Source organism: Microtus oregoni, unplaced genomic scaffold, assembly GCF_018167655.1.
Source record: "Microtus oregoni isolate MIOR12 unplaced genomic scaffold, Mior012 000003F_ref0000135, whole genome shotgun sequence".
In the NCBI taxonomy this organism is placed as follows: domain Eukaryota; kingdom Metazoa; phylum Chordata; class Mammalia; order Rodentia; family Cricetidae; genus Microtus; species Microtus oregoni.
In genome coordinates this window covers 61,498,826-61,523,455 of record NW_024543062.1, presented here as the reverse complement: position 1 = coordinate 61,523,455, position 24,630 = coordinate 61,498,826, and the positions used below count along the sequence as shown (strand labels likewise).

Sequence of the window (24,630 nt, the reverse complement as noted above, 5' to 3'; positions counted from 1 at the left end):
TTTTAATACATGGAAAAGATGATAGGCCCTAATTAGTGACTGTTGGTGGATAATGAAATATTATATTGCATTGGCTTGCCAAATAGCACTGGGAGAAATCTTTGCTGATATACAAGTATGCAACCCTCCCAGTCTTTCCCCACCTTCCCTCCCTCTCCACCTCAGCCAAATATTTTCCCTCACAGTCATTGATGCTGCTATGAGCTGGCAGAAAACAAAACATTCATTCAGCCAGCACCCTCAGATGCCTAAAAATGTGCTGATTTAAAGGAGAACACGCTTTAATGAAGCAGATTGCATTGTATCAAACTGACAACTCATACAGTCATGAGGCCATTTACAGTTATAGACTCATTATTTAGTGATAACTCAATTTGATCTTCATCATTCTGTCATAGCGGATTACAGCTCAGGTCCCGTTACTATAGAATTTGTGAGGACTGGAGGGAACTAAGATAAGTGAAAGTCTGTATAATCTGTCTCCTGGTAGTAAGGTCTTAACTTCATCAGAAGTACCGCGTCTCTGGAAAGCCTAGATAGAGCCAAACTGACGTCCTGTGCTGGATTATTTCCCCATTTGTAACCTTGGACTATTTATCTCCCTTCTCAGAATATCATCTCCTCTTGTTAAAGACAAGAGTATTACGTTAGTTTAGAGAAGCACTAGGATTTCAGAAAGGTGCCTTCAGGGCAGGCTGGCAGAGAGTCAGAGCAAGGCCCAGAACCCCTGCCTGGCTCCTACCTTCATAAGACAGGGCAGTGCTGCCCTCTTTGTTTTGAGTAGTATGCTTCTGTATCTGATACACTGTGAGAAAAAGGCCAATACACCTAAACACGGCTTGAGAAGCACTGACAGAGGGTCCCTGGAGTTCATTTCAGTCTGAATGTCCTACCATCTAAATAAAAATAAAATAAAGTAAGCATTCATTTTCTTTTTCCAAAGAGTCTCAAAAGAAAATATATATGCTTTGGTGTTTATTATTGTTTCCTTTCAAACAGAAAGATCTTAAAATTGTCTAACATGAATCTGTTTTACTACAGATTAAACCATTTGCCTCCTGTTTAAGTTTTAAACAGTGGTAGGCATTAAAATCAGGGACCTCTGTGCTTTTATGAAAGAATAAAGTTTATTAGACTTTTGTTGGGAAATAGCTAGCCAAGTCTCTTAGCTGTTTCTGGGAATGAGGGCAATAATGTGGTGTGTTCCATTACCTGTTGTACAGTTGTTTTACATGATTTAAAGTTTTACTCTGAATTTAGGAGTGGTTGTCTCATTCTGTCCCTGTTTTCTTTTTCCTTCCTGTTGCTGGACTGGTCCTTTCTGATTCGGTGGGTCAACCACAGGCGTAGCTCAACCGTGAGGAAACAGGTAAAGAGCCAGCAGAGCCAGATTGTTCAGCCTGGCTCATGAAAACGGAATACCTGCCACAGTCTGACTGAATTCCATGGCGTGCCTCCTCTGATGTTATGCTTGTGCTTGGTTGTGTCTTTACTTACCGTATGGTTGAGATTGTAGCAAATACTCATTTAACTTCCTGGAATTATCATAGGCTCTGTGATTTATTCTTGTTGTTAGTTAGGTTTGGTTTAAACGTGGACAAATTGTTCTATAACTGCCCATGGCGTCCTTCTAGGAGTCCCTACAGAGGCCTTACAATTCCTCACATACACACTGACGTACCAGCACTGAGGTAGCTGATCCTCATTCTAAAAGTCTTGTTTAAGTTTGTAGGCTTTGACTGCTTCTGGTTTATTGTATCTTAGCTGTATTCCTGACACTCTGTCATAAAGTACTGTGAAACAGTTTGGGGTATGTTACAAAGGAAGTGCTCAACTTGATAGGTTTGCATTGTGGCTTTCATCATTGTATTAAAATCTACCACTGAGCAACCAGTTCTCACCTGTGTTAGGAGGACTCTTAGCAGTGGCCTGAGTAATCCACATCAGGAGAAATCTCAATACAACTGTACTTACTTTAAAGTAAAAAGAAAATGAATTGAAGCCTTTTTTTGCAGTAACAATATTCCATTCACTAGTTAGAGCCAGCAGTAAGTTCTGAAGCAACTTCACGTTCCCTAAGCATCTCACACCAGCTTTGCAGGAGGGAAAGTTAGCAAGAACGGGTGGAAGGCAGTGCTCAGAAATATCATTCTGTCTACCCAAAAAAAAGCTGACCCAGGCCTTTGAAAAGTCTTTTGCAGGACTGGAAAGATGTCTCAGCAGTTGAGTACTTGCTGCTCTTCCAAAGGACTTAAGTATATCTGAAGTCAACCATGTCATACCACTTACAGCTGCCTGTAACTCTAGCTTCAGAGGATCCAACATCCTCTTCTGGCCTTTTAGGGTATGAGTGCATATGTGACAAACACACACATATAAATATAAATAAAACTTTTTAAAAAAATGTCAATTGTAGTCACGTAAAGAGGTCCTGGACATAGGGCAGTCATCAGATGCAGAGGGCACAGGGTTTCTACACTGTTTGCAGCCCCAGCACTCAGTTCACGGATCTGACTACTCTGGTTGGTGGGCAGTCCAGCTATAGAAGTCACTTGACACAGGCTTCTTTGTCTCCTCAATACTTTTATTTCATGTGTATGAGTGTTTTGCCTACGTGTATATGTATCATGTGCATGCCTGGTGCCTGCAGGAAAGTCAGAGGAGGATGTTAGATCCCCTGGAACTGGAGTTACAGATGTTCAGAAGCCACTGTGTAGATGCTAGAGCAACAAGTCTTCTTAACTACTCAGCCATGTCCCCTAGCCTTCCTTTTAACTGTGGATATCATTTTAATGAAAAAAAAAATCATTTTTTTTTTGTTGTGTGGTGTTTGGTTTTTTTTGTTTTGTTTTGTTTTTTGTACAGCATCTTACTTACTATACTTCCCAGTCTGGCTTTGAACTTGTATTCCTCCTACCTCTGTCTCACAAATTCTGGGATTACAGGCACTTGCCATCAGGCCTGGATATACTTTTTTAAAATGATAAAAATTTCACTGTAACTTTCTACCATCTTATTCCTATAATTCTTTCTTCTCCTTTATCCCTGGATTTCTGTTAAAACTTGAGAAGAATGGAATGCCTCTCAAAGATAATTTGTTGCATTTTAAATTAATAGGCATAAATTTACAGACTAAGCAACCATTCTTCCTTTATCGCCAAGAATAGTCTTAAACTTGAAGTTTATTTCTTTCCACTTCTGACCTAACCCTAGACCTCTTGCACAGACCTAGAGCATGCATGTGGGAGCTTTGTGTCTTCTGCTGTAGCTGCAGGAGTGCTGGAGTTTGGCACATAGTGTCTGCCCGTGGCTGGGGTCACCATCAGCAGGGAGTGGCACCATCTGGTTTACATTGCATATTGCTGCACTAAAGCAGTTGCAGGCAAGATGTGTTCCCCTGGTACCAGGTTTGCATCAGAGTCCAGGATTTACTGCATGCCCCAGTACAAAAAGGGCCTTGAGTTAGTTGTTCTTCCAGTTTCTCTCTAGCAAGAATTTTTTCTTAGATGGTCAGAACAGTAAAAATCTTCTATAAATAACCAAGAAATCCGTCTTTGTTTCTTGCAAATCAGCTAAATATAAGGAATAATGTGGAAACTTACTTTCCTAAGAGGCTGTGTTCAAAGCAGCTCTAGGCATTTGCTAAAAAGGAGGACCCTGCCCCCGCCCCTGCCATCAGGTGTTACTTTCAGGCATCTTTGTTCCACTCATGCCCTTCATTTTCTCCTACCCATCACCTCTATCACCTCGTTCCGGGCCTTGCTTCCATGTGCTTTCCTTAGGTGTGATCCACTCTGTGCTTGTCTCTTTTCTGAAAGATTGATTTATTTCATTTTGTGTATATGGGTGTTTGGCCTATGTGTATGCCTGTGCATCTTATATGTGCAGTGCCCATGGAGGTCAGAAGAGAGCATCAGATCCTCTGGAACTGGAGTCCACAATGGTTGTTAGTTGCCATGTGGGTACTGAAAACTGAACCTGGGCCCTCAGCAAGAGCAACAAGTGCTCTTAACTACTGAGCCATCTCTCCAGTCCCAGAATTTTAAACTCTTACCGTAAGTAAGTGATAAATGTTGATGGAGATAGATAATTGTTTAACCTGTCTCAAACATCATATAGTTTCTACATGTATCAAAATTCCACATAGTATCCCATTAACAGATTTTATATACCACTTAAAAATAAGTTTTAAGACGAAAAACAAACCTAATTTCACAATAAAAGAAACCATATCAAACTGTGTGGATATTATATAGTTATCATCCTGATAGTTTTCTCCTGTAAATTATTGACTACTGCTCTACTCTTTTTTCTAAATTATGCCAACTGTCAATTCCTTCCAACTGATTGAATGGAAATTTGCCCTGATTGTCCTAAAAACCCTTTCCAACCTAAGGTTATATGATTAAAAAAAAAAAACATTGTGAGCAAAGTAATGAAACTGACATTGATTCATTCTGACATTGAGAAAAGAAGGGAAAGAGGAAAAACAATAAATGGAAAAATACAGAAAGTGCTGGGGAAGCTATATGCAGTTAGTGGTGACATCTAGGTTTTGTGGGTGTCATGGGGACACAGAGCACAACTGAGGAAACGAGTCACTTGTATCTTAGAAACATCACAGGAAGCAGTGAGGACAATTAGAACATCTGAAACTGAAGCCTCTGTGCTGTTGTTCCTTATTAGACTCTGCCTTACACTCCATTTTAGCTTTCTATAGTAGGACAGGCAGGCATCTCTGGCCTACCCTTGTCTGCCACAGATTATCCCTTCAAGTTGTTTCTTCTGGTGGACTATTGGGAGCCTTGAGCATGCAGCTTTGGTGCCTTGTTTCCTGTCATCCTACTGTTGGTAGAACATTTCCTGCACATACAGACAGAACTTTGTATTCATATAGTTTATTAATGCCAGGAACCTGTAAGTATGCCAGTCAGTGTCTTTCTTCTTTAACTTCAGATAAATCTGGGACCAGAAAATTCTGCAAATCCATTTCTGCTACCTTCTTTATCTCTCCTGATACACCATTTCCTATGAATGGAGGCTTTTCCCGTTGCAAATTAGTTGAGCCTAATTTTCATTAGAATACGGAAGAAAGGACCAAGATTCTTCCTCTAAGTTTCTTTGGGCCGACTGGGAGAAGTCCATGATCTTACAAAATGTCAGATCCTGCCGCTGTACCTGAACAGCTAGAGGAAGCAGTCAGGTTTGGGGGGAGGAGTGCCACAAAGATGAGCTTTTGGAGCTAGGTGTGGTGTCACGCTCTGTTGATCCCAGGGAGGCAGAGGCAGGCAGGTTTCTGTGTGAGTTCAAGGCCAGTATCACATACCTACTGAATTCCAGGCCAACCAGGGCTACTTAGTGAGACCCTGTCTCAAAAAAAGAAAAAGTAATAATACTAAAATGAGTTTTTGTGACACTGAGACCTTTCTGGCTCCAGCTCCACTTCAGCAGCATCCTGATCACTGGCAACCTTGGAACCTGCACAGGCCAAGCCATCTCTTCTCTCAGCCTGAGACGCAGCTGCTTCCCTTATAGTAGCCAACCCCATGGCCACAGTTGAAAAGTCCAAAGCCAGATGGGTGCAGCCAACCTGTGAACTGGGCAGAAGATGCAATGGGTTCACCCCACTGTAAAGTTTAGTCTTTCCTGAACATCTGAAACAAGGGTATAGAGCCATACTTACTGTTTTTCTTTCACACAGCTGAATTATTACTCATGTAGCTTCATTATTGATTTTTAGTAATAATTGGTATGCAGTGTTTGCTACTCTTACAGGATACAGTATGTGTGACAGCAGAGTCTTTGGTAACAGAAAATTAAGTCCTGGCTTTTCTATTTACTAGTTATATGATACAAGCAGACATTTAACCTCACCAAGCCTCATTTCAATATTATCAAATGAAAATAAACAACAGTAATAATAATAATACACCATAGAAGCAATCTATCTAAAAGACTATATGTGGCCCAACACCTCTATAAGTGTAGACATTATTGTTCATGTACCTGTGGCTGGAGAGATGGTTCAGTGGTTACGAGCACTGGCTGCTCTTGCAGAAGACCCAGGTTCAATTCCCAGCACCCACATGATGGCTTACAGCCACCTGTAACTCCAGTCCCAGGGGATCCAGTGCATTCTTCTGGCCTCCTTGGCACCAGTTGTACAAGGGGCACACAAATATGCATGCAGGCAAATATATATAGTATAAAATAATATATATATATATATGTTTTAAGCTTTATTTATATATACTATTGGTATATACATGTACCAATAGTATATATAACTAGCCCTTCCACCAGTCCCTTCCTCAGTTTGTAGACAGCAACTTGGAAACCCATATAAATCAATTGGCACAATCAAGATTATATAGCAAAAAGACAAAACAAAAATGGACATCTGGGAAACCTGCTTTACATATTCGCATGTTCTTCTTGCTATTTACAAGACTTGCTTTTTTTTTCTTTCTTACCGTTACTGTGCCAACTTGAACAATCTTTCTTTTAGATTTTTAAGCTTTATTTTTTTTATGTGCATGCATATTTTGCCTGTGTCTGTCTCTTTGTCTTCTGTCTCTCCCTCTCCCGCCCCCCTCCACGGCCACCTCTCTTTTAAAAGCCCCTTGCTGTCTTTTTTAAAACCTTCTGCCACCATTTCCACCACCATAAACATAGCCACTACCATCGCATCAATGCAGTCAGGCTGGGCATGACCAGGTAGCAGTTTTATCTCCATTTTGAGACCAAACTCACTTCTCCTAGCCTTGTTTCTAATGTCCATACTTCCTTTTTGTTTTTCAGGATTCCAGCCAGGCAATTCCTCTGGTGGTAGAAAGCTGCATTCGGTTTATTAGCAGACATGGTAAGCAAGAACACAGCTTTGCTCGTGTTTGTGAGAAAGTCAGAACGTCAAAGAGTTCTTTGTAGAGCAAAAATAGAGGTAGTTGATGGAGAGATGGTCAGTGGTTAGGAGCTCTTGCTGCTCAACCACGAGGGCCTTAGTTTCAATTCCAGAACTTACACAAGGACAGCAGGATTTTTTTGTTTTTTTTTTTTGTTGTTGTTGTTTTTTTGAGACAGGGTTGTTTCTCTGTAGCTTTAGGGCCTGTCCTGGAACTAGCTCTTGTAGACCAGGCTGGTCTCCACCTCACAGAGATCCGCCTGCCTCTGCCTCCTGAGTGCTGGGATTAAAGATGTGCACCACCACCGCCTGGCAAACAGCAGGATCTTAGGCACAACTTTACTCTAGTGCTGTGGAGGGCAAAGACAGGAAGATCTCTGGGGCTTGCTGGCTGCTACCCAACCTAAAAAAATTCTGAAGATTCAGGTTCAGGGGAGAGACACTGCCTCAAAGGACTAAGGCAGAGAGTATTAGAATAGAAAACAGCCAACACAATTCTATGGCCTCTGTTAGCTACACAGAGGCACATGTATACGTATATGTACGTATATACCAGAGAGAGCAATAGAGATTGCCTTCCCATCCTCACATTCTTAGAAAAGGAATAAAATCTTACCTATTCATGTAATATTTTCTCCTTCAGAAAGGCCATATCTACATGTTGAAAATAGAACATATTTGACTACTTACCATGCTCTAGCTCCAGAGTTTTAAAACCAAGCTACTTTGTAAAGAAGTGCAGCTAGGCCCAGTGGTAGTGCTAGTGAAGCCAGTATTATAGCCTGGGTATGTGGGGGTATCTCCTATAGCGTAGCCCAATCATTTTGTCCCATTGGCTGTACCAGAATGGTTTGAAACAATTCCATCCTCTAATGTTGCACTGACTGCATATATTTGGATTTTTGTCTTAATTTGGTCTCAGTGGATACAGTGTCCCCACAAGCTTAGTTGATAAATGTCCTAAAGTTATGTCCATCTTTTGTGTGTCTTCAGGGACTGGCTCCTTCTCACTATCTGTCAAATTGTACTTGCCCTTCTGTTTGGGCAAAGCTAAGAAATTTACTTCTTAGATTTATTTCTGAAACAGTAATTATTTTAGCATTCTTATAGCTTGTCCTGCTTTCCATCAACTATATATTTTTAATGTTATCTTAGTTCACTTGAACTAAGAGCACTGTTCATCATTATTGAACAATCAGCAAATACTTTATAAGCCCCTGACTAATGCTTAGCACCATGTATTGCCAAGAAAAAAAACATAAACAGAAATAATACACTATTCTTGTCTCTAAGTGGTTTTATGATGCATTTGGAGGAAGATAGGCAGATAGTAAGTTAATGAAAAGAAATAAAGTAGTAGTAATTGACAGTAACAGAGTAAGACATTTATAAGATAGCAGTAATTAATACCAAGGAGCTGGCAAAGATGAATCCAAGCTGAGTTCAGTAGAAGAATAATTATTGGTTTTTAAAGAACAATGGGAAGAATTTGTGAATTCATTCATCCAAGCATTCACTTGTTCATTCAATACAAAGTCTATATTGGTTGCTTATTATAGACCAGTAAAAAGGTTCTTCCTGAACCTTTTGTTCCTCTGAAGAACAAACATATGACTTGTCAATACACAAATTGACTTTCAATATTTCTGGTGCTGATGTATGTCATGAAGAAAAGCAAAGCAAGGTACAGGATCGAGAACGGAGAGCAGCACTGTTGTCCCAGATCACAGAAAGCGTCTTCACATTTAAGTAGAGTTGTGAAGAAGAGGGAAAAAGATGTGTCCATCTGAGGAAGAGCATTCTGTAGAGAGAGAACCAAAGTGCAGAAACTATTGACGTATGTAAGGAAAAGCATACAGGCTGAAGCAGGAGTGAAGAGAGGCTGACAGGAGATGAACACACAGGCCAGGTCTCCTATGACTTGATTGGCTACAGTAGGTATTGGATCTTATTCTGAGTGAGAGGGGAAGCTGTTGGAAAACAAGAATCATATATTTGAAGGGTCCCTGGGTGCTGCCTGGAGATTAAAACCAGAAGGAAGGAAGAAGCTTCTACACTAAGGCACAGATGTCTTAATACCCTAGACTAGTAGGGTATTAGCCATGGTTTTAGCTGAGACATGAAGATTTCCATTATTGTGGCTTGAACATACCTATCTCTACACCTGCATAGACACAGTTTATGAAGAGACAAAAATAGAGGCCATCTGTTTGGGGATGAAGACCAGGGCAACTCAACTTGAAAGCAATTTTGGCAATATTTAGTAAAACAGTATATGCACTTATTACTCAATTTGGTAATCTCTCTAGATATTACTGTGAAGGTGGGCCTCAAAAAGTATTTAAAAAAATAAAAGCAAACCTGTGCATAAGACTATTTACTACAGCATTATTTATAATTGCAAATATTAAAATCATCCTGAGTGCCTATATGGAGAAGAGTGATTGAAAAACTTACAGTATGTCTATATAGTGGAGTAGTATATCACTGTGAAGATGGTGAGCAAGGGTTCTAATAGGCTGGTAAAGAGAGATTTCTTGGCTATATTGTTAAGTCAAAAAATACAAAACAGTGTGTACTGTGCTTTCCCATAAGAATGAAGATTTACAAATATATTGACTATATGTGTCTTCTCATTTCTACAGAAAAATACAGGAACAGTGAGTCTAGAAGCTTGTATTTTGCTGGTTGGTTATTATAAGTAGACAGTAGATGCAAAAAGAGCAATGGAAAATAAAGTGAATATATTCTCTTGTGTGGTTTTGACTTTAATGTTAGGGTTCCCAAATATGATAGATAGATAGATAGATAGATAGATAGATAGATAGATAGATAGATAGACAGATAGATGGATGTGAATAAAAGCCCAAATAGAATGTGAAGAATAACAAGTTCACCTAGCTCCATTACAGATGAGGAGAATGAATCGCTAATAAATGACTTTAGAAAACAATATTTTGATTATAAACTTTAAACTTACAGTTTGGTTGGTAAAGTGCCTACTGTGCAAGTTCAGGAACCTGAGTTCAGATCTCCAGAACCCATATAAAAAGTTGGGCGTGGCAGCACATGCCTGTAACCCCAGTGCTAATTGTATATGGGATACAGAGTTGTATGTGGCAGATCACTGAGCCTCATTGCTCTAAAGTAGCAAAGATAGAGAACAATAGAGGAAGAGATCCGATATTGACCTCTGGCCTCCACACACACATGCGCACACAGATGTATACCCCCCACATTAACAAGTACCTGCAAGGCTAGACACACTCAAAGACAGAAGGATATGTGTGTGTATGTATGTATATATGTATATATAAAGAATTAATACTTTTTATCACAGAAGTGTCAGTTAACAGTACATTGTTGACTTGGGATTATTGGGGTTAGATGATATTAAGACATGGTCTCACTGTGTAGCCGTGACTGGAACTTACTAGAAGAACCAGGCTGACAATAAATTTGCAATAATCCTCCAGCCTTAGCCTCCAGAGTGCTAGAATTATAGGTCTGAGCCACCACTTCTGGCCATGGTTAATTTTTTTTTAAATTTTAATTCAGCACAAAATAACTAGTCAAAATATTTGTCTAGCTGAATTGGCAGTTTGCCCAAGGAAAAGATTCAGATTCATGGATTCCTTAAAAGCTATGCTAAAATATTTTGTATATGTACATTTAGTGGATTTATAACCTTTGTTAACCTCGAAAGAGTCTATGGCACACTAAATGCTAGAAATTTTTACACTCTATTATCGTATCTTCTGGAAGATAAATATTATAATAGATCCCATTATGTAAATGAGGAAACTAGCAGTTTTCATAGTGGTGGATCAAGGTGATCCATGAGGATATTCCAGAGGAGAAATGTGAGGAATCTGTAGTGATATTTCATTTGTATTTTAATAAATAAAGCTTGCCTGAGGTTCAGAGAGTAAAACAGCTGCCCTGGTCAGCCTTACAGACCAAGCAGTGGTGACACAAACCTTTAATTCCAGTAGCCACACTAGTTTAGCATAAAAACTGGGTGGTAGTAGTGCATGCCATTAATCCTAGCATTAGAGAGGAATATAAATGGGAGGGGACAGCTCTCAGTCAGTCTCATTCTGAGGTTTCCTGGAGTCAGGATCACCGTTTTGGTAAGAGCCAGTGGCTGACTATTTTGCCTTTCTGACCTTTAGATTGAACCCCAATATCTGTCTCTGGGTTTTTATTAATCGTGCTATGGGAACCACTAAAATTAACCATGAAGGGATTTTTTTTTAATCTACCGTTTTCAGGAAAGGAATGTGAAGTAGTTGTTGCAACAGTCAGTCTAGGAGTTACCTAGGAGAACAACTCTTAGCAAGAGCTAAGTCCAGCAGGCTTTGTGTCAGTTCCAAATAGTTTACCTAAATCCAAGGGATTTTCATGTGTTTATGTTAGTGTGTGCTAAGAAGAAACAAAGAATAAAGATTATGGATATCTTATTTTGGTTATACATTATAGCAAATAAATCAACTGTTTTCTCCTTTCTGAAAAATATATTGCTTCTCCTCTCAGGATTATCACACCAGGTACTCTAAAGATTCCGTCTGGTCAGCCAGTGAGATAGCTCAGTGGATAAAAGTGCTTGCCTTGCAAGCTGGTATGTGAGATAATCCTCAGAACATGGACCTCCACACGTGTACCACGGCACATACACACATGCACACGCAATAATGAGTGGTTATTATCTAGGACATCTATTCTCTAGGAAAACTGTAACCAGTTGTCTGATTTCCAACAAGCTCATCTCTCATTTGTTCTTCCTTGGTCCCACAGGCAAGGCTACATTTCTTAACCATTAAAGCTACCCTCAAGAAGTTGTGTAGTACTTCCGCAGCTAAAACACACCAAGTAGCCTGGTTTGAGATGACATTTCCTTTTACCCTGTGTTTCTGATAAATCCTTGGGTGTGTTTCTGTTTCTGTCAGAGCTTTGCTGTGTATGATACATTCTGTTTTTAAACAGCATTTTCTGACTCTCATGCCCCATTTGGTAACTAACGATACCACCGAACTGGCACTGATGGGATTTTACTGTAGCTTGCCATACTGTGAGGAATATTTTAGGGATTACCTTAGAGGCACAAACAGCTTACATTTTATTACAAGCTGGGGAGTCACATTCCCTTCACTGACTTTCAGTCAGATTTCTACAACTTCAGTCTTGGCCTGTGTGGTTTCAGAAATCTTAACTAATCGAATGTTCTGAAGCATCTAGCAAAATCTAGCATTATTTTGTTTGTGTTTCTAGAATCAGTCTGAGGTTTATATCAAGACATTTGGAGGATCACAGAGAAATGTTGACAAAGGATATCTAGGCTTGGAGAAAGACTGAAAATCCTGATACAGCTAGGGTTATTAGCTGAGCCCCTCGGTGGGCCAGTCCCTGGTGATGTTACAGTTGCTTGTGTGGTGTTCTCTGTTAAGCTGTGTCTAAGTACAAACAGGCCAGGATGGCTCTCTCCCATCCTCTGCACTTGCAGACCAATAGGCCTCTTGTCTGACCCTGAAAACTGAGTCTGATTGCAGCCACAAGACTGCCTTTAAGGGAGATAGCTCAGAGGTTAAGAGCTCTTGCTCATCTTCCAGAGGTCCTGAGTTCAAATCCCAGCAACCACATGGTGGCTTTACAACCATCATATAATGAGATTATGGTGCCCTCTTCTGACAGGCAGGCAGGAAAAAACACTGTATATATAATAAATAAATAAATAAATCTTGACACACACACACACACACACACACAAAACAGCAACAAAAACTGTCTTTTACCTCTGTTCCTGGTTCTTGCTATGTTTTCCCCAGTCCCCTCATCTAAAGATGGGATTACTGCTAACCCTGACCTTGGAAGGTTATGTGAGGATCAAATGCTTTATATGTAATGGCAGTGGCAGTAATTATATAAGGATTATTTTTCATGACTGTCTAATCCAGCAAAACCATGAGAAGAGAGTTTTTTATACACTTTATAATACAGTCTTTACATGTTTTCTTTAGAAAAGGATGGCAAGCAGTCAGGGATCAGTGCCTAGGACAGGGACTGACAATGTTGTCTGTTGATTGTTCATTTTTGTTTTTATATCCTCTGTTTTTCATCAGTTCAGAAAGCATTTTCCCCTAGAATAGTGGGATAGTGTTAAAATGCTAAAGAAAACATAACAGCCTCAGTCTTTCTCTGGTAACCTCTCTAATGGTAACTAATGCCTTACCTGCCAAGACCCACTTCCATTCCTAACCACAAGCAATAAGAAAACACCACCCAGTGACTCCCAGTCTACAGGTAGGAAGAAAAAACAATAACCTGGGAATCTGGCTTGGAATCAGAAGAGGATGTGAACATCTTTTTCCTTAAGTCTTTGGTCAGACGCTTTCCTTATGCTAATGCCTCATAATCTTTCCAGAGACTTTTCCAACATCACTGCCCTGTTTTTCCTCCTTTGTCATAAATCAGAAAAGACAAAATACTTAAATGCGTGGTACCAATGAAGATGGGTATTCTACTAATCTTGGCCTTATGACTATGAACTTGCCTTTTTTTCACTTTGACCACTCTATTTTGTGTGTTTCTAGGCCTACAACATGAGGGAATTTTCCGGGTGTCTGGATCACAAGTGGAAGTGAATGACATCAAAAATGCCTTTGAGAGAGGTGAGGTGGGGATAAAGATCTGTAAGGTAAATGTCTCAGCCCTGGGGAACTGGATCCAGCTTTCCCCTAAGAGATAGCCTGTTTTCTCTGTACTTCAGTAGGTACACAGAGAGATGCTGAGGCATGTCCCAGCTTCCTTCTTTCTTAGCCCCACCCATTCTGCTTCATTCCTGTGATGATCTGCCAAAACCCAAGTAGTTACTGTATATCCAGACAGTTAATAGCCTCTTCCAGAACCCTTGGTGGCAGTTAATATCAAGGCTAATGTGCCTGTTCATTGGATCTCATCTATCATCTTGTGGTCTATTAAGGTAATGGGCAAGCTTTGGCAATTTCTGTCACTGTAATGGATATATATAGTTTCAATTTAAGGTTGGTGTTATCATTAAATTTAATTACATTTGATAGGAAAATTTCCATTGGGATTCTGGGATGACTGTTCTGTCAGTAGGTGTCCTCTGATATGGTAGTCAGAGAAGCTGGCCTTCTGGCCTTGTTTTCCCTCCACTGGAGGCTCAGTCTCCTCCCAGTTTCATGATTCTTATCAGAGAAGTAGCTCTTGGTTTCCACCTCCCAACCCACAGGGAGTGTTGATTAACCTGAACAGTATGCCGCGTCATGGTTGTCATGCAGGGCAGAGAGATAATGAGATGAGAATGCTTTGTCATTTCCTAACTCACTCTTTCCTTCTGGGGTGGGGGTAACCTATCTTCAGGAGAGGACCCTTTGGCTGGGGACCAGAATGACCATGACATGGACTCCATAGCTGGTGTCCTCAAGCTTTACTTCCGGGGGCTGGAACAACCGCTCTTTCCCAAGGACATCTTCCATGACTTGATTGCCTGCGTCAGTAAGTATTACACCCCACGAATGGCAGCAAGATATTTGGAAATTTCCATCAGTTTGCATCCTCATAAGCTATTCAGTAAAGTTTTTCTTTCTTTATTTCTGCCCGAGAGTTTTGTCTCTTTCTCTCTACTGTTTTATCCCTGAAAGGGGGAAAGAAAGGATGATTTAACAGTAATAGTATAGAATCCAAGTCAAGATTCCTAACTTTTTCCTTTCTAATTATTCTCAGACATTAACTCCTTCACATCTCTGGGTTTATTGTTTTTAGTAAAATGTTTTTATATTCCTCCATCTTAAAGCTTATATACAATATCTGTGCTACTAATAGGAGCAGAGAAACATAAACAGTGACCCTGCTCCCTAATTGTTGCTATGTATGTGTCTTGGCTTAACCTGCTACATACATTCACATGTGTCTGAAAACAAAAGCCCCTCTGTGCACTTAAAAGTGCCATTTAATTTTTTTCCCAGAGAAAGATCACTGTATTCTTTAGAGTTCTCTTCTAGGTCTTGAAAAACTATTCCTAGACTTTAGTTTAGTTCATAATACTGAAACATCCTATCAGTTGATTCCATGGAAAGCAATCCATGGAAATTTAAATTAATATCAAGTTATTCAGGAAGTAGATTATTCTGTTTAGGGTTTCTATTGTTGTGATTTAAAAAAATGATCAAAAGCAACTTGAGGAGGAAAGGGTTGATTACATATTAACACTTCTGTCACTAAGGGAAGTCAGGACAGGAACTCAAATGTCAGGAACCTGGAGGCAGGGACTGATGCAGAGGCCATGAAGGAGTGCTACTTACTGGCTTGATCCCCGTGGTTTGCTCAGCTTGCTTTCTTATAGCACCTGAGATCACCAGCACCCACAGTGAACTGGGCAGTCCCACTTTAATCAAGAACACATACCTGAAGCTAATCTGGTAGGGGCATTTTCTTAATTGAGATCCCCTCTTCCCAAATGACCCTAGCTAGTGTCAAGTTGACATAAAGATAGCACTACATTGACCCATCTGAATGATGGCCACAGAAAGTGAAAAGAATAAATTCAGAAGAGGTTTTTTCCAGGTAAACAAGGCCTTCATTCCTCCTGTTTTTTCATTTGGCCCAGTATTTGGTCTGAATACTTACTTGTTCTTCTCTCGGTTATTCTGAGAAAAGCCTGTGTATCTGGGATACTAGTTCTCTTTGTTTGTTGCCCATTTTTTTAGAGTAATGGAAAAGAGTTATGTAGACAGTTACATTCATATATTACTTGGGTCATATACTTATGTCTTTTCCTAGACTGGACTTAAGTGAAATCTTTTACATAGGGCTGGAGTTGCCAAGACACACCAGAATCCTCAGCTGCCCAATTCTTATTATTATTGTTCCTAATCCAGTATTTGCTATTTGCTATTCATAAAAGACAGCCAGATCAAGTCCATTTTGGTACACTGTTGAAGTCAGAGGCTGTTCATGACCAGAGGCCACAGGCAGATAGCCAAATCTGTACTAACCTGACCCATAGCACAAAAGTCAGGAATCTTCTCTAGTCTTCCTCACAGATTTTACTACTTATCCAAGATCCTACTTTCTCCTCTCTCTGGTCAGACTCTGCTCATCTCTACTTTAGATAAGGGAGGTAGAAGCCAGATTTATTCAGAGGAGGAAAAGTTAACTGTGTGTACAGGGGTCAAGGAAGGACTTACACAGCCTCTGTCCCTTCTCATGTGTGGGACCTTTCAGGACTGAGCATTCAGTCGTCATGACAGGATTAAGGTCAACTCTATGTCTATTGCTGTTTCAATTAGAGGAGGAATGTATCAACCTAGTCTGTGCCCGTGGAGCATACACCTTGAGTCCTGTACCAGTCAGGCTGTGGGTCCCAACATATGGTCTCTTGCAGCAACCTCACCCCACAGAGCATCCAAGGTGAAACTCCTGTCACTATACCAGGGCTGTATAGGGCTGGCTCTGCTTGCTCTGTGAGTTACATTCTGGTAGAGAGAAACTTCTGATTGTTCCTCAGGATTGCAGTCATGCTGGAGGTAACACATGCCTTTCTTGTTTCAGCAATGGACAACCTGCAAGAAAGAGCTGTGCATATCCGGAAAGTCCTGGTCCTGCCCAAACCCACTCTGATTATCATGAGATACCTCTTTGCCTTCCTCAATCAGTGAGTAGCCTTCACAGTAAAAAACCTAGCTTTGCTACCCAGGACTTTCATATGGATCTATGTCTTATAACCCACCCTAACAGACACTTAGTGAGTATCTGCCATACACCAACTACAATGCTAGGCTATTAAAAATATGATGTTCAATGGAAAAAGAAAAGCATTTTATCATTAGATCATGGTCTAAGTGATGAAACAGACAATAGTAGACAGATCAGTTAGAATAGGTGCTAAGAATAGTAAAGATGGGGATAGAGTTCAGAGGTTCTAATAGACAAAGGATTAAAGAAGAGCTGGCTTAGAGATGTGTTTGCTACAAAGGCCTTTCTGAGAAGACCAGGTATAAGCAGTAGCCTAGAGGGAGAGAAGAGGGGGGCTATAAGAACACTGAAGACTTGAGAGTCACAGTAATAAATAGTAAGTTTGAATTTAGGAAATGACTTGAAAGTCTTTAAAGAGAAAAGTGGTATGATCTGACATTTAGGAATGAATTTTCAAACCTTCCAGTTACTTTATAGAGAAGTTTTTACTTTAGAAGGTCAGAGAGAAAAGAGACCTACATCAAGGCCATGGCATGGTCTAGCCAAGGTGTTGTTAGACCAGAAGATGACAGAAAGGGTCAGGTGTAGGATATACTTTGAACACTGGGTGGAATAGGCATATCTTACCATGGTCCCCAGCTCTCTCCATGTTGTCACCTATCATCATGCTGGTTTTGAGTTTTCATAGAGCCAAGATATAGTTCTGTGGATTCCTGAATCCATTAAAACAGGGAAACAAAAGATAAACCAAAGGGCCAGAATGTTTTAGTTTTAGCACATACCTTGTGAATATGAAGTCCTCACACATAGTTAATCTTTGTTTAAAATGATGACAACTTTAGAGATCATTTTACAAGTCTATCCTGTTTAGACAGTCATGATGAGCCCGGCATTACAGGTATCTGGGATTACTAGCTCCTGTAATAAGCTCCTCCTTATTGGGAGGCCCACATTATCATCTATCCCAATACACAACTTCAAAGAACCCTGAGTCTGTAGTGTGCATCTTCCTCAAAGTTGAGTCCAACAGAGTCCTAACTCAGCACCTCATCTGTCCTTGAGATGAGCTCCTCATAACTCACCAGTGTGCTCATTCATAGCCTGGAAACACTGCTCACTACTCTAGGGTTAGTCAGTCCCCTCAGTGCCCAGGTCACAGGGAAGACAGATTAACTGTTGTCTCTCCTGGACTTTCAGGAGAGAGAAACAATAGAATAAACTTGATGCAGTAAAAGAAACAGTGGCCATTATTAGGAAAAAAGTATGGAAATGGCATTAATTCCAAGTATTAATTTGTTTGTATATGTATAGTTTTAAAATATTGTTGTATATATAGTTTTTAAAATATACTGGTCAACAAGGTGTTATATGGAAAAGGTGAAGCATTTATAATCACAGTGATTTGGAAAATAGTAGCATGTAGACACAATTTTTAAAGTCTCCATGGGAAGATGACAGCTGATCAGTGTGCAGCTGCCAACATTTACATCAGGAGTTGGCAGGTAGTTCCTCATGGAGACTTTACCTGAACCCACACTTGAATCCTCACTGAAGTTTAATCCTGGACTGTACACATACTGAATCTCAAGGCACCAAGCTAATGATAGCTAATAGGTTGGCACTTAAGATGCAGCTTAGTGGACTCTAGTCCAGAGTCTCACATTGTTGCGAAGACGTTGTGTTAGGGCTATGGATCTCATCTGAATGTGCAGTTTGGGGAAGTTCTGCCTCTAAACTCACAAAATGTGCTTTATTCATACAGTAGAATATTGTTTAGCCAGGAAATGAAGTGTTAGTGAATACCAGGTTTCTTCCAGGGATGGTGAAAATGTTGCACAACTTAGAGGTAATGGTTGGTTACACAACACTGTGAATATGCTCAGTGCCACCAAATTGTATACTTTTATTTATTATTATTTTTATTTAGAGTACAAAGTGATGGGTTTCATTATACTATAAGATTTTGGTGAGTCCAAAGTCTTATATCATTATGCATATATACATTTTACTTTGTTTCTATTTACTCCCCATGCCCCCACCTTTTCTGGCCAGTCCTCTTCCTCTTCCAAAAAGTGCCTAGTTCTGCTTTCATGTTACATATATTTCACTACCCTTCCTTTTTTCCCTTCCTCTCCCTGTAGATTTTCTCTTCTCTCCCAGTCCTTTTCTGTTTTCGCATCACATCACACACACACACAATAATTTTTGGTCCTGTCCATTTTCCTGCCAATGTTATAATTCCATTTTTCTTTATACCTGAATAAAATACAGGTACCACATTTTGTTTATCAATTCATCTGTTGATAGACTTATTGCTAGGCTAGTTTCATACCTTGGCTACTATGAATGGTGCACCAGTAAACATGGGAATGCAACTGTATCTGTAACATGTTGATGTAGAGTCCTTCAGGAATATACTCAGGAGTGTTTAAGCTAAGTCACGTTCTATTTTTAGTACTTGTGGCACCTGCATTCCATAGAGACTGCACCAGTTTACATTTCTACAGTCTTAAGTAAGGGTTCCTCTTTCCCAACATCCTCACCAACATTTATTGTCAGTTATTTTCTTGATGACAGCATTTTTGACAGGTATGCAACAGATTCTGAATTACCTATGTGTGTATGTGTAGGGCAGGACTTTGAAGCAGAAACCACAGAAGAACGGTGGTTACTGACTTACTCCCGTGTATAGCTACATTTTCTTACACAGTCCAGGCTCACCTGCATACAATGGGCTGAGCCCCCTGCATCAATAATAATCAAGAATAATATGTTCACAGGCCAATCTGATGGGAGGAGTTTTTCAGTTGAGGTTTCTTCTTCCTAGGCAAGTCAAGTTGACAACCAAGATAAGCAATCACAAGGTTCTTGGTCCTTTTGGTTTCGCTTTTAATGGAAATCGCAAACTGGACATAGATTCATAAAACTACAGTTCACAAAGATATGTCCTCTTCTGGGTCCTTGTCACTGTAGCCTCCTATGAATAGAACAGTCTTTTGGGGGGTGGGGACAGGGTATTTTACATCCTTCATCTGTTGTAGAACTTTCACCCTGGTATCTTGGGAATAGAGTGCTTCTCTTTGACTATCACACTTCCCAGAAACTCTGGTTTCTTGTTGTTATTAAAACACTATCAGATCAGACTAAAGAAAGAAGGCTTTACTGAGCTTTCTGTCTCCAAGATACCAGGACCTGGATAGCTGCAGTTTTAGCCTGTGGCACCTCATGTGTGGGTCATTTCTGCTGAGGTTATCAAAGTAGTAATCTCTCCTGTTTCTCCCCAGTCTTAATCTGATGATGAAGCAGACTTATATATTTTCCCAATCTTTTCTAAACCTCTATTTTCTTTTAACTCTATGTCCAGAGAAGGATTTTAAAATTAAATCTCTAATAATTCCTATGAGTTGGATGTGATGGATAAAGGCTGTGATACCAGCATTTAGAAAGCTGAGGCAGGAAGGCAAAGAGTTTGAGGCCAGACTGGGGTACATAATGAATCCCTGCCTTAAGCAAAAACAAATCATCTCCTATGAAGCCATCTAGCCACTGAGATGATACCGTTCCCCACTGGTCTCTCCTGCAATTAGTTTTGATACTGTGGGATGGTGCTTCTCCACTGGTGTTTTCCATGGCAGTTGTTCACACCATGCCATGCCATTTCTGATGTCCTACAGTGATTATAGAAGGATCACAAGGTGCGTGTCAGATTCTCCAACAGAGAAGAAATCCATTTGTTAGAGGAAAACCAGCTTTGCAGCACGAGTCTGGATGTGGGGTACACTAGAAATAAACTTCACCCAATCCAGAATGGCAGTGGTATCCAAAGGCTCTAGTTTCTTTTCAGCATCTGTCAGAATTGGACTGAGAGGCTATTGCTGGTGACCATAGGAAGGCCAAGCTCCTCAGCAATGTCTATAGGCCCCTCAAGCTTTATAGAGGATGTACCCAAAGTCAGCCCAGCTTTCTGTGCTAGGACAGGCAGCATCTTGGTCAGTATTTGACCATGGCAACTCTAATAAAGGGAAGCATTTAATTAGGGCTTACAGTTTCAGAGGTTTAGTCTACATTGTCTTCATTGTGGTGGGGAAAGTGGTGGCATATAGCTAGACATAGTAGAAGTAGCTGAGAGGTCTACATCTGGATCCACAGGCAGTAGGAAGAGAGAGACACTGAACCTGACTTGGACTTTTGAAACCTGAAAGCTGGTCCCCAGGGAACATTTCCTCCAACAAGGCCACACCTCCTAATCCCTCTCAAATAGTGTCACTTCCTAATGACTAAACATCTAAATATATGAGCCTTTGGACCATCCTTATTTAGACCACCACAGGCATAGACCCATGGGGACTCAGCAAACATAGTGATGGTTGAGGGCTTGGGTCTATGGCCAAGGTTGGGTTATGACTGGAGCAGCTGCTGGCTGAGAATGGGAAGAATCTCTAAATAAATACACAGTAATGAAATTAGCCTACATCCAAGGGAACCCCAAGCAGAATATAAACAGAATGCATAATTAATTCCTGGGTATAATAATACAAGGGGATATTATAAAAATATTAAACAGTATTACATTAGCTGCTCTAAAAAGAATTCACTGTCTTGGTGGAATAAAAAGTTAATCAGCTGACTACATTTCTGGTTAAGTATAAAATTTGGAATAGAAATGCCGAATAAGTTGATTCTTTTGTATGCATGAAAGCATATAATGTACAGTTCCTGTGTCCTGTGACTGTTTCCCAAAGCAAGCTGAGGTCCCCATCTGCTCGGTAGTTTAGTGAGTAGTCTGTGAGAACCATGTCCAGTTCTGAGGAGTTATATGGTATGTTCTCAATGCAGGGTGACTCTGATGCCTAAAATCAAAGGTAAGGGCAAAAATGAGATTCATATGGATTTGATTGGGGAACTGGAGAAAAGGAGTCAGACTTGCAAGCAAGTTGTACGTCTTTCCTCTCCTGGGCTCCTGAATAGCTGCCAGTAGTCATTCCCTTCTTGTCACCTGACTCTCCAGAAGGTCTCTGATGCCCAGAAAGGCAGGTGGCAGTTTGTGGACTTACGACTTTCCTTCTGGCAATGTCTCTTATGTTTGTGTTTTCTGGGCATTCATGTGAGCTTTCCAATCCCCGCTTCCCCTTTTCCTCCAGCTTATCACAGTTCAGTGACGAGAACATGATGGACCCCTACAACCTTGCCATCTGCTTCGGGCCCTCACTGATGTCAGTGCCAGAGGGCCACGACCAGGTGTCCTGTCAAGCACACGTGAATGAACTGATTAAAACCATCATCATCCAACATGAGAACATCTTCCCAAGTCCCAGGGAGCTGGAGGGCCCCATCTACAGCAGAGGAGGAAGCATGGAGGATTACTGGTAGGGGCCAGGGAGGGGAAAAAGGGAGGGAATGCCTGATAATAACTGGTATAGGGGCCAGATGGTCAAGCAAAACCCAGAAGGAAACATCCAGGTTCTCCCACCTCCACTTACAGGTTCTGCAGGTGGCAGGGTCTGGCCATTTTCCCATCTTGGACACACCTACAAAATGAGTGTCTCTTCACCCACTTTTTATTTATTTATTTTTGAGTGTTGGATAACTAGGGACCATCCTGAAAGTTAATGACAATATCAGGGATTGGAGAGTTTACAAAGTGGTCTTTAGACCTGCTGTTCTTCAAGCCACAGTGCCCAAGCTGTGTGTTGTGATGGAGACAGAGCTGGGCCCCAGGGAATCCTGTTCTTAGGAGGAGGAGTCTGCATGTGAGGCACAGTCTCCTGACTGAGTTTGTAAGATGGCACAACAAAATGCTTTCAGAGAATTGTGATGAGAAAAAGTGTAAATATATTTGGGGTGGTTAGATACAGTTCTACCCCCTAGAAAAGTACAAGATTGAGTAGACAAGGTTTTCCATGACCTAGCCTGAGAACAGAATTCTGAAAATAACCTCTGGGTACATTTGTGTTAGACTACCTCTTTTAGATGAACAAATATTTCCAAAAAGTGGAATAATACTCCCCTTTTCTAGATAAACTCCTTGCAACCCAGAGAGGCCAGTGCAATGTTTCAACACACCCCAGTAATTGGGAAGCCAACCCTGGCCACCTATCTTCTAGGATAAAGCTCCATCCAGCACCCACACAGATACTGTAATACCGCTTTACAGTGCCATTTCAACCAGATACAGAGGCAGTGGCCTTTCTCTTAACCCTGGTTTCCCATACCCCTTCCCTTCTTTCCTAATTGCTTTTTCAATAGAAGTTGAAGACATAAGCCAGCTGAAATCAGATCATCTAAATTTAGCGTCTGAAACCAATCCTTCCAGCCTCATTGCTATCGACCATGGTAGGGAAGGACAAGGCATGTGTTTACTTAATTAGTCACCACTTGGTTCATGGTTCTCCATGACCCCTCAGAACCGTTGCCCAAGGAGTGGAGGCTCTGTGAACTTCCTATGGCAGTGGCATCCATGGATCCACTCTCTCCTCGACTTCTGATCCTAGGTATGCATCTGAGCAGGCACCCCAGGTAGCTGGCTTAGAGGCAAAGCTTTCTGTCACTGGCAGGTGGTCCATGGTGACCAGGGCTGTAGGCCCATCAGGTGAGTTCCTGCACAAGTAGTTAAGAACTGGGAAGTAGTGCCTTCGGTTCTTGCCTTTACCTGTAAAGTTGGCCTTCGCTGCTGCTGCTGCTTCTTCTTCTTTTTTATTTTTTCCTTTCTTTTTTTTGGTTCTTCAAGACAGGGTTTCTCTGTAGCCTTAGAGCCTGTCCTGGCACTCACTCTGTAGACCAGGCTCTCCTTGAACTCACAGAGATCTGCCTGCCTCTGCCTCCGCCTCCCAAGTGCTGAGATTAAAGGCGTGTGTGTGCCATCCGCCTGGCTGGCCTTCACTTCTTAAATGTCAAATCACTGCAGGTTCTGGACCAATGAAGGGGCATAGTACTCCAGCTCCCTGATACCCAGTCCCTATCCAGGGACCAGAGACCAAGCAATGTGCTTTACCAGGATGCACACATGAAAGCTCTTTCTTCTAGATTCCTCCCAGGTGTTTCCTCAGCCCTTACCCCATGTGTTACATATGTGATATTTGTTGGAATATACTGCACAGGTAGTCAGGGAACATTTGTGCCACTATCCCAGGCCTTGGGCCAGAGGCAACAAGGGGCAGTTGTCAGTGACCTTGTTCCTGACCTCTCTTGTTTAGGAAAAAAAAGAGATACTGCCACAGGGAGCTAAGCCAGTGAAAAGATAAGCCCCTAAAATCCAGGAGAGTAGCCAAATGACCAGAACCCTCAGAGAGAAGCGGCACGAGGCAAAGTCCATTTCTGCAGTTAGTCTCCAAACTGGATTCTGGTTGCCTGAGACTGCTGCTGGAACCTTGGACCTTGGGTATTGATAGGGTTGGGCTTGTTGTCAGGGCCAGAGGTGTAGGAGGGGAGAAGCGTGGGATTTTAGGACTACATGGAGCCTCAAAAAGTATCATATCATGGTGCTGATTTCAAAGTGGAAAGCCCAAACCAACAGCACCAGATCCTATGGTATCAAAGTGAAAATCAGATGCTCCAACCCCAGACAGATCTTGTGACTCAGAAAAGCTCAGGTTGGGATAATATATGATTTTTTTTACAAGCCCTCCAGGGCTCCCTGCAGTGTGAGAACTAATGCTCTGGTACCTTAGTGGATGTACAGGAATGAACCTTTGCCCTGGGTACCGCTGATGCATTTCCAGAATGCCATGGGTTTTTAGGCCCAGAAAACAGTGAGGAAATACCCACTTTTTTTAAAAAAAAAAAAAAAACAAAGAAGAATCCCTATTGATGTTCTACCGGAGTATTCTCTGGAGCTTAAGAGCCCTCCTAGGACTGGCTTTACTTGGCTCTAAGGAGCTGCCTAGATAGGGAAAGGCTTGTGTCCTGGGTGGAGAGAAGTTCCATGGCAGGAGGCAGTGGAGTGTGACGTTCATAGACCTGCCCGGAAGGATTTGTTGTTGGCATCTATTGTCAGAGGAGAAAACTTCAGACAG

At 41.1% G+C, this 24,630-nt stretch overlaps 1 protein-coding gene across 6 annotated transcripts in view; it reads left to right on the top strand.

The window, feature by feature from the left end:
- Positions 1–24,630, top strand: part of Srgap2 (SLIT-ROBO Rho GTPase activating protein 2) — a 217,218-nt gene that overhangs the window by 177,168 nt on the left and 15,420 nt on the right. For all 6 annotated transcript variants that reach the window (XM_041648002.1, XM_041648000.1, XM_041648001.1 and 3 more), the window contains exons 13-18: positions 1,345–1,369; positions 6,802–6,862; positions 13,492–13,569; positions 14,285–14,419; positions 16,475–16,577; positions 21,760–21,984. In XM_041648002.1, coding sequence (XP_041503936.1) covers positions 1,345–1,369; positions 6,802–6,862; positions 13,492–13,569; positions 14,285–14,419; positions 16,475–16,577; positions 21,760–21,984 — 627 coding nt within the window. The remainder of the gene's footprint in view (positions 1–1,344; positions 1,370–6,801; positions 6,863–13,491; positions 13,570–14,284; positions 14,420–16,474; positions 16,578–21,759; positions 21,985–24,630) is intronic.